General features: G+C 48.4%; 1 protein-coding gene across 1 annotated transcript; it reads right to left on the minus strand.

The window, feature by feature from the left end:
- Positions 1 to 690: 690 nt before the first annotated feature.
- On the minus strand, positions 691 to 5,635 carry LOC149370618 (uncharacterized). The gene is made up of 2 exons (XM_089583831.1): positions 5,360 to 5,635; positions 691 to 3,805 (listed from the first exon to the last, which is right to left on the minus strand). Exon 2 carries the CDS (start codon positions 3,791 to 3,793, stop codon positions 1,724 to 1,726), a length of 2,070 nt encoding a protein of 689 aa, XP_089439957.1. The 5' UTR covers positions 3,794 to 3,805; positions 5,360 to 5,635; the 3' UTR covers positions 691 to 1,723.
- Positions 5,636 to 10,810: the final 5,175 nt, after the last annotated feature.

Below are 10,810 nucleotides of genomic sequence, written 5' to 3' on the forward strand. Positions count from 1 at the left end.
AACCTGCTCTCATTGCTTTTACCTTCGTGGAATAACAAAGTTATCTATGCCTTTGTTCAAGTTTCACAGGGTTTGTGTTCATTGCTGATGAGGCGAACTTCATCCGGAACGCCCACTATTTCTTTCTTTTTTTGCCCTCCTTGTTCACTCGGAAGGGCTCCTTGATGCTGATGGTCCTGAATGTTCGGCAATTGATATTACGGCGCCAAATAACTGACTCTAAATACAATGTTTAAAATTTACCGCTGAAAATTCAGTAGTGAGGCTTAGCTAAATGCCCATTCATTTTCAACATGGTAAAAAGAAAGTCCGTTCCTCTTATTACTCGTCATCTCAAATCTTTAAAGCAAGTGCACGTTGTGATCTAGAGATGTTCCTCTTTATGCAGGAAAAAGGAATCATTTGGCATTTTGAATTTCTTTATGATAGGTCACGACCCGCAAAAACTTGCAATGCGCTCGCAACGCGCCCGTCAGTTTCAAGGTCTCGACTCGCTACCTCATCTAGTGGACAAGGCTGAAAACATTTTTAAACGAAGTATTGAAAACTTACCATAGGTGGAAACACAGCAAAAGTGGGACTCCTGCGTCAGGCTGTTTATTACGAGCTCTTCAGCAGGAGTTATGTTGGACGTACGCGCCTAATTCTCCCACAAGTTCTTGAAAAAAGTGCAGTATGGTAGGAAGACTGTGAGCAGAAAATTGCACGGACGATCAGACAATTTGATGCGGGCAGCCTGCGTATGCATCTGATGATTTAGTCTGAATGCTTTTATAATGTAATCTTTTCGAAGTGATGCCTCTGTTGACGCTGGCGCCGAACACGTTGTTCCGCTAGCCGGGCTCGCTTTGCTACATCGCCATGCTGGTCCTTCGATCTGTCTAGCCTCACGCGGTCTGTCTAGCCTCACGCGATCTGTCTTGCTGAGAACACTTTATGGTTCTCGAACCATGCCAACGCGGTACCATTTTAAAAGCAAACAGAATTGGCCAGCGTAATGGTGGCTTCTCAGAGGTTGCATTTGCTCACCCGCTGGTAATGGATGAGCCACTTATCCATGTCTTCCCTAGCCTGCCCAGATAAGGTCAGCGGTTAACGGTATTGCTGCCTTGTGGTTGCTGCCGAACTTGGCCGCCGTGCGTAGCCTTCTTGGGTCATCCTCACGGGCAACAGTCCGGGGACAGTCCGGCGAGTCGACGGCTCCAGCGAAGTCGAGAAGGTTCTGTGGGGATCTTCTCAGCACCTCCTCCGCAAAAGGTACGTACTCAACAATTTCTGAATCATTTATTTACAACATTCTCTGATGGGGAGGGAGAGCTCAGTAACGCGAGGTCGAGCAGCTTCTTCTACCTTTGCGCTCCTCTTCCCCTCTGCTTCGTTGTCGACACAAAGCACGCCACAATATTAAGAACACCACTCAATATTGAACTCCAGCAAAGTATAGCACCGCCGTAAAATGCGAGACGCTTTCTCTAACAGCCACTGTAAAAAATTACAATTAAATGCTTTTTTCGTGATGACAGCAGAACGTTACAAAATAAAAAAAAGACTAGGATGACAGGGGAAAGCATAGCACTCACGTTTCTTTTTTCTCACAACCTTATTTATGCTCTAAATAATGAACAATCCATTGCTGCCCTTTCAGGAAACACTGCCACTCACTCAGCACAATCGTCTAAGCTGATCATTGTTTTTGAAATTGCAATTTCCTTGCCATACGTTTTCACGTGGGCACTGAGTTGAATACTTTGGAAGAAGAGTTTTGTCGGCGGACTGCTTCAAGCACCAAGAACTTGCTCTCTTCGCGCGTCTTGCCTGAGGCATCGGACACTGCATCGATGAGCGAGTCACACGCGGAGAGTAGTTCAAGTGCTGCCACTGACCGAGAATCCACTGCCGTGCCCAACACGTACTCCACGGCGCGATTCAGAAAAGACCGATTCCGGTTCAGGACGCTTTCGAGAGGTCGCATATCGTCCCGCAGAGTGAAGAGTTTGAATTCTAATGTCAAAAACACAAAATTGTCCTCCAGAGCACGCGTCAGCAAACCGACAGCCTTGCTGCCCAGCCAGTATGTTGCGAACTTGAGGCGGTGCAGGGTTCGGTTCGCACGAAAAACAGCCTGAAGAGCCTTGACGTCTGGGGTGCTGGAGAGGTCTTGGTGGATCTCCACATCGCAGACACTTTTGTTGCGGGCGAGGCCTCTGAGGACGGCAGTGGCGAAGGCGTACGAGCCGGAGGTCGGATTTACGACGAGCTTCTTCAGAGAATTTGTAGCCTCCAGAAAGGACACAACCGCAGCAGCAGAGCTCACCGACTCAGCGCGGTCAGGGCACATGATGGTGAGTTCTGTCAGCGAGACACACTTCGTCCGAGCCGCGGAGAACCACTCCACGATTGCAGAGGAACCGGCGTCAACTGTCCACCCAACACACAGTCGAGAAAACTCGTCGTCTTCTCGCAGACGCTGGGCGCAGCCTTCGAGTCCATATGTGTTCCACGTCACATGGAGACGAGCATGTACATTCCCTGCCGGAGGCCATGCGGGCTGCCATTGTTCAGAAACGTCAATATCGCCGAGGCGTACAGACTCAAGGCTGATGTTTACAGCCAGGCAATCGACGAAGTTCTGCACAAGTGTTTCGCCAGTCATTTCGTTATCGGAGATGTCGAAATGCCTCAAAGACGAGTTTTGAATGAAGGAATTAGCTAGTGCACGACCTCCAATATTGCCGATCCGGTTTCTGGAGAGACTGAGCTCCTGTAGCGTGTTGTTTTCCCGAAGAATGTCTGCGATTACCATAGCGAAGCTATTGTTAAATCTCGTGTTGGTAATCTTGACACAGCTGAGTCCTCTGTTGGCCCGCAGTGCTTGAAGGCCGTCCCACAGTGTCGAGAGGGATAGCGGGAGCATACTAAAGGATTCAAGGCACAGTTCCTTCAAAGTGCCGTTGTGTTCCAGGGAGGCGAGGATGATACCAACCGCAACCTCTTCCACAGATTTTATCGAGAGTTTCAGAAGTGTCTTGTTGCGCTTCAGAGCAGCAGCGAGGACTACAGCATTCGATTCCGAGAACTCTTTGAAGCCAGCGATCTCTAACGAGCACAAGTTCGTAGAAGCGGTTGAAGCCGAGAACAGTTTCTTCGCGACAGTGACTGACATTTCACTCCTGAGTACCAGTCGGCGCAAGTTACCCCGGCAGATTGCACTGGCGATGGCTTCCGCTAAATTCTGGTCAATTTTCACAGGCGTGACATCCAAAGACACGAGTCTAAGCGATGCTTTTCCTAAAGCATTAGCCAGAACACGGCACTCGCACTCTTCTCGAGAGGTTAATTTGAATTGGTCGGCTAGAACCTCTACGAGGCCCTTGTTAGCCACTAGTGCCTCGCTCAGCAAAGCTGGAAAGCACGATACGGGAATCGCATCTTCTGCCAGGACCAGGCGCCTGATGCAGCAGTGGTGTACCAGCAGCCAGCAGATCAGGATGGCAGCTTCCATCATGGAGTTGTCGGAACGCGCGACCTCCACGTCAACGCTTCGGATGGTGCTCAACGTCAGGGCTCCTGGGGAGTGTTCTGTGAGGTGCATCGCCGCCTCGTACAAGGTTTCGTTCAGGACGGGCAAGTGCCTCGCTAAGCAGCAGCTTGTACGGCCACAAGGTGCCTTCAGGTTCAACCCACTGTGCTTTAACGTAGCCAGTAGCTTATTTATCCTGGCCCTAATCCGCCCAGAATCCAGACAACGGATTTTCCTTTCGATGCCTCCGTGATCGCTACACGCCGACTCCATGTCGTAGCCTTTCTGCAACGAGAAGCGACCCAGACCCTTTATATCTCTCACTACACTGTCACCACAGATATTGCGTACCCGTCTTTTCGGAAATTGCAATCTGCTGAACATTTAAAGAGAAAACAGAATGAGACTACAAGAACATTAGGCAAAGCCGTATTGTCGACAAGCACACATCGCTCAGTAATTTAAGAATAAAGCTCTCTTCAACGTACTAATGCTCTGTTAGCTTGGAAGACATGATTACATCTCCTTTCCTAAATTGTCCGGTTATCAGAGCACATGTACAGGGTGTATTCTATACTCATGTAACGCTATTATTATCTGTATTTCCCTTCCGGCTGCTGTTTTTGGTTTCATTTATGCTCGGCGGATTAGCAACGAGCGCTATCCGTCCTTGCTCTCTTTTACACAGGGCAGGAATACTGGTCTCAATAAAGCTCGTTTAGTTTCCGCAATGCTGAGTAAAATGTGGCTTTCAACGTAATGTTGGGCGAGGACTGAGAATGAGGGCGGCAGTTGAGCTTCACAATAGAACGCAACAGGCAGCTCATGCGGCCACCTCCGAATGGATGTCATAGATTCAAGATTATGCAGCCATTACTGGGGGGCGTCTCGTGAACAGTAGTAGCGAATGGGTAGGAAGCAAAGCTTTCTAACAAAACAAAATAACAGTGGTGTGCATGCAGTCTATAGTAGGCACAAGACAAGAGATTTAGTTGTGACGTACTGCATGTTGGATAAAATCTTGACCCTTAAAAAAGCAGGAAATGTTCTGGGAACCAGTGATGCTTGTAAAGCTCTTTTATAGTTACGATTAGAATATAACGTTTACTAGAATATACTCAAAAAAGCTCATTTTGAACTTTTAACGGATATTCATGGTAGAACGTAAACATTTTTTGGTGATCTTGAGCAGCGATCATAACAACATTTAAAAAAGTCATCATTTGAATATTGTCTGCTTGGAGAGGTAACTAGGGTTTGTAGCAAAAACATCACGGTACTTGTTAATCTTAAGGCATAACGTAGCGTTCGAAGGGAACATATGTTACTGCAAAACACAACAATTTTATAACATTATTCTAATGTTTCGTGCTTTCTAGGGATAAGATAGACGAATCGGACGTGAAGAATTGGCACAATGTCGTCAGTGAAGGAAGCAGTGAAGATGACAACGCAGTAAGAGTGACAAGGCAGCCAACATTAAACAAAAGATAACAACAATCAACCTGACGCGAAAGACAGTACGACACGCGGTTATACGAGTTCAAAGCGCTTGCTTACTTGACATTCGAAAGAAATTCGTGCTTATGCGATGGAGAGAGGGGAATACGCTACTACCCCTCCGGTCCGACGTCAACCACGTTCAATATCCGCAGCAACACGGAGCAAAGTTTATGGAGCCAGAGGGAAAATGGCAACGAAATGACCGCTTCAGCGGCGCCAAGGAAACGTTTCAAGAGCATATCAAGAGCAGCCGGCAACACACGAGGGCAAGCGCAGGAGTCGGGGGACAGCTACGTAGCGAGGCGCAAGTGGCAGAACAGGAAACAGAGTACACACCTGTGAAACGCGAGACGAAGCACTCAAACTCCGCTGGCCGCGGCAGGACGTAGACAGGCGAAGCGCCGCACTTGTAACCAACACAATTCGCACGATGTGAAACCCATGGCAATCAAGGCGAGCTTACGCACTAATGCTGATAACTTCCCATAACGCCATACACGCGAAGCCAACGACAAAATGCTGCCATTGCCGCAACAACGTGGTTGCATCACCGCGTGTTAACCCCTTGCACTTTCCAACGTCGGTATGTGGGCTCGTCAGAAAGAGGCGTTTCTGCACTCCCGGCCGACCTAGTCACGTGACACTAGTGTTGACGTTGCTGTTACCTCCCTCCTGTTTACGCGCACTGTCGCTGTTTGATTGCTGCTTATATCTGTCCCTCCTCTCCTGGCTCTTCCGTTCTTTCTCTCTCACTCGCTCTCTCTCCTATCGCGATTTTGCAGAACGGCTGGTAACTTCCTCTTTGAGTGGCTTTGCGGCTCTGGGGCGGGTGCACCCGTAGCGGACAGCGAGTGTACGTGCGCGCTGCTGCCGGGGCTATTCGAGTTTGGCATCTCAGTGCTCGTGTCCTAGGTGCGGGGAAACTTTCCAGGCATCTCGCATTGACCCCCCGCCCATGGTGTCAGTGACGAGTTCCGATGCGAAGACCGCGAAGTTTGAGAAAAAAAGATGTGTAATGTAGAGCGCCAAGCATTTGCCAGTTTCACGTGCGTGTGTTACTCCCGCGCTTGTCCTTCGGGAGTCGCTGCTTTCGAGTGCTTGGCATCAAAATTGGCGGGGGCTTAGCTTTCGTTAAGCCTGGTAGGTTGCGAAAGCGCGCAGCGCCTCCAACTGAAGGAACGCAGTGCGCCGCGTCTACAGGTCACGCGTGTCTACCGGCCGGCGCTACGCGACGACTGAAATCGTCTTGGAACCCAGTTCGCCGCGTCTACAGGTCACGCGTGGCTACCGGCTTTTTGATGAAAGGAAATGCGCAGTAATTCTCTGTCATCTCGGTGGACGCCATAACCGCATCGTAAAGGCAGGGAGGAACGCCACAACCCGTGCGGCGCGATGCCTTGTTGTTGCGACTGAAAGAAAGAGAACTTGTAGAACGCCGCCGGGCTCGCCGTTTTGCGGCATATGCGCGTTGATTAGCCAACCGCTCTTGCCTTTCTTCATCTGTCTCCTCCGCACGCCGCCGGCGTTTGCGCGTAGCACGTCGCTCCAGCGACGCCTTGCACAACTCCTCAGACATGACTAAGCGGAGCGCGCCTGCGTCGCCCCGTTTATCCTCTCCTAGCGAGCGCCCTCACGCGGCGGGCCGAGGAGGCCGTCACGTGGTACCCGCAGCGCCGAGCGAAGGAACGACTACGGCCGAACAGACGAGTTGGGGCCCCTGCTCTCCTCTGGTCGTGACGTCACGCTGTCACCTGAGCGAAGGAACTACCTCCACCGACGGCAGAAAAGTGCTAGCAGTATTGCTTTCGCAATAAAATACTAACCGCTCAAGTCACTGCATTTTGATATTCTTTGCTTGAGGAAATGCGCAGAGTATAACCTACCGCTATATACAGGTTGTCCCTGCTAACTTGGAGCAAGATTATAAAAAAATCCTAAGCGTTTTTCAGAACTGAAATCTCATGGATGTTCTTAGGGTTGATCTAAAGTTACAGCACAATTTTTTTCACTCGTCCTATTTGAATAATTAGTTGAGATAAAAAAATAACTTTTTAAATATAGCTTGAAACGTTCAGGCGTCAGTAGGAAAGTTGTGGAGCTCCACAAATAATGTCCTTCCTAGGCACTTAGCGTGGCTGTTTTTATTTGGGAAAAAACGAAAGCCCGCGGAGTTAAAAAAAATAGCAGGTGACAGCGCCTTCAATGCACCGCGATTACAGCGCTCTCATCCGAGCTTTGTAAAAACCATCACTCGGTTCGCGCCCAAGATTCCAACAAGCAAAGACGCATATAACGAGCTTGATCCCGTCGTGTGAATTGTGCTGAAAAACGGGAGCCGCGATTTCTTTCAACTGCCGCCAGTACCCACTGGCGCTTATCTTGGAACCTAGCACAAGGTGAAGCTCTGTCTTGGGCAGCACGAAAGGCGCGAAGCGAGTGATGTTTTTTACAAAGCATAGATGAGAACGCTGCAATCGCGGGGCATTCGGTCGTGCGGAGTGAGCTGTCACGTGGTGTTTTTAAACTCGGCGCGCTTATGTTTTTCCGCATGTAACGGCCACGCTAAGTCTATCTCGTTGACAGTGCCTCAGTTGGACATTGTATGTGGAGCTCCAGAACTTTCCTACTGACGCCTGAACGTTTCAAGCCATATTTAAAAAGTTAATTTATTTATCTCGACTAGTTATTCAAATAGGACGGGCGAAAAAAATGATTCTGCAACTTTAGATAAACCTTAACAACATCCACGCGATTTCAGTTCTGAAGAACGCTTAGTTTTTTTCAAAATCTTGGTCCAAGTTAGTTGGGACATCCTGTATAGTCTTCATTGATTACGAGAAAGCATTTGACTCGGTGGAAACCTCAGCTGTCATGCAGGCATTGTGGAATCAGGGTGCAGAAGAGTGTTATGCGCAAATGTTGGTATATATCTATAACGACTCCACAGCTACCGTAGTCCTCCATAAAATCAGCAATAAAACTCCATAAAGGAAGGGTGTCAGGCAGGGAGACACGATCTCGCCAATGCAATTCACCGTCTGTTTATAGGAGGTATTCCGAGGCCTGAATTGGGAACAGGTGGCGATAATAGATCGCCTTGCTAAGGCACTCAGGACATGAACTGCCAAGCATGATCAATGAGTTAAACCAGCAGAGCACAACGGTGGGCCTGAAAATTAACATGCAGAAAACCAAAGTAATCTTCAACAGTCTCGCAAAGGAACAGCAGTTCATTTGTAGCGAGGTGCTGGAAGTGGTAAGCGAATTCGTCTATTTAGGGCAGGTAGTGGCCACTGATCCGGATCATATAAGGAAAATAAGTAGTAGAATAAGAACGGGGTAGAGCGCATATGGCAGGTTCTCTCAGATCGTGAATGGCAGTTTACCAATATCCCTCAATGGAAAAGTACACAACAGCTGTATCTTACCGGTACTCACCTATGGGGCAGAAACGTGGAGGCTAACAAAGAGGGTTCACCTTCAGTTAAATACAACGCAGCGAGCTACGGAAATAAAAATGATAGGTGTAACATTAAGAGATCGGATGGGGGCGCAGTGGGTGAGGGAACATAGGCGGGTTAATGACATCCTAGTCAAAATCAAGAGGAAGAAATGGGCTTGGGCAGGGCATGTAATGCGAAGGCAAGGTAACCGTTGACCCTTGAGGGTAACGGAGTGTATTCCAAGAGAAGGCAAGCGTAGCAGGGGGCGGCAGAAAGTTAGGTGAACAGATGAGATTAAGTTTGCAGGGAAAGGGGGGCCGCAACTGGCAAAGGACAGGGTTAATTGGAGACACATGGGAGAGATCTTTGCTCTGCGGCAGGAGGGAGACAATAATTTTATTCGTCGAGAAAAGAAAGAAAATGCAGCAGGCGTTCCTTCATCTGCATTTAACAACGTTTCACGAGGATAGAAAGGGGAGAAAAATGTAGTGGCGGTGCTCAAAGGTAATCAACTCTGAAACCTCCAGCTTCATGGCGACCAGCTGGCATCATTCAAAGCGCAACAAAGATACTGGTACGCAGACCATCAAAATGCAGCCCCGATTGTCTCGGGTTGAGCCTACAACGCCAGAAATCCTGAGCCACTAAAGACCGCGAATTTCAATGGGTTTGGGGAACGGGGAAGAAGCGATCTCTAGTTGACTCCTCAGTTCAAAACTATTTATCAGTTCCCGCATTAACGCTGTCTCCCGAGAGCAACTACAGCTGCTGCTGGTCTTTGGTTGCTTGAATTCTCAACTCATACGAGTACAACATCGGCGTGTCCTTTAGCGGCCTGTCAGATTTGCTGTCTTTCTATCTTAATCCTGTACATCTGTCTATTTGACTTCGCTTTGGCACGTTTGAATTTCCATAGTCATAAATAAGTCAATGCAGAATCGCGCATAGAGGGCCTCTGATTTCTTGTCCAAGAATATTAAGCTTATTGACATTTTCAAGCTTGTTGCTGAATGCGTTATCATCCTTTTTTTTTCGCTTTTTTTTTGCTAATCCGAAAGTAAAAGCGCTCCCTTTAGACAGACTCTGCATGAAAACGCATACTGTTTTTTCTCTGCAACCTGAAAAGCGTATTTTGTAGGTGTTCAAGAATAATGATTGCTGGGTTGTCTATTTGGTCATTCCTGCAATCCCTTGTGCTCCCGTAAGATTTCGGGGCCTTGAGCTCAGTGTATTCAGGCAAATCCGTAAGATTGAAACATTGAAGAGGCCCGCTCATCACGTTTCCAAATATCAGTTAACGGTCGATCACTTACGAAGCTCACTTCATCTTGAGCAGAGCTTTGGCCGTTGTTCTTATGTTGCACTGTACACCATGCTGTTATAGTCTGCGGTGTCCGGAGCACGCAGAAATTGCACATGCTGCACCCTTGGCATGATCAGAGCGACAATGTTTTAGGATGTACGTGCAAGGTTTTATGAACTGTTTGGCACCCGCACTTCACTCACATGACACTGTCATGTACTTTGGCACCTCATGCTTAAATGACAGCATAACCTGGACATGTCTTAATGGGGCAAAGCGAAAAAATTTGGGCAGCGGTTCAACTCTGCTGGACCGAGTTTCACGGAGCGAAAACCACATGAGCAAGCGATGTCTGCCGGATGGTCAGAAGCGGCTTGCCGCAATGTTTCAAGATGTGGTTCACTATACGTGCGCTCAGCGCGCTCTCCTTCCTCCATAACGTCTAAGTCAAGCGCACAGCTCTGGTTATATACACCCCATGCCTGACGTCACAACTGTGGACTGACTCACGTGATACAGCGTGATTACCACGTTGCTTTCCTACACCGTCTCCTGAAAACTTGCAAGGTCAAAATTCAATGTCAATGTTTAACGTCCAATTCCAAGGTCAAAGGCCAAGGTCAAAGTTGAAGGTCAAATGTCACACATGGTTAGGTATATGTGCACGGCAACCTATGACCATAGTCCTTCGAAGCTTTTATGACCATGAAACTTCTCCGTAACGCTATGGGAGAGCTTCATATGTTGACCGTACCTTCCATGAGGCGGCGCTAAGAGGCCTGTAGGGGTGGAGTCACTGAAAAATTTTAGAGTACCGCAAAGGTGCTAGTTCTGCTGGCAACAACAGCCGGCCAGCGCCATTTTCCTTCCAGGCCGCCGGACCGGCGCCGTCGGAATAGCAAGCGACCCCTGCCGTCGGCGTGGAACTAGTTTTAAGTTAAGCTAAACTGCAAGATTTCGTAATTTTTGTCCAGGCCAGTACCAGCAGTTATCGTGTGGTGAGCGGAAAGTGAGAAAGTGTGTTCGTGAAGCCGCAAAAAT

The sequence above is a fragment of the Amblyomma mixtum genome, chromosome 1, assembly GCF_055824585.1.
Source record: "Amblyomma mixtum isolate Tamu chromosome 1, ASM5582458v1, whole genome shotgun sequence".
Classification (NCBI taxonomy): domain Eukaryota; kingdom Metazoa; phylum Arthropoda; class Arachnida; order Ixodida; family Ixodidae; genus Amblyomma; species Amblyomma mixtum.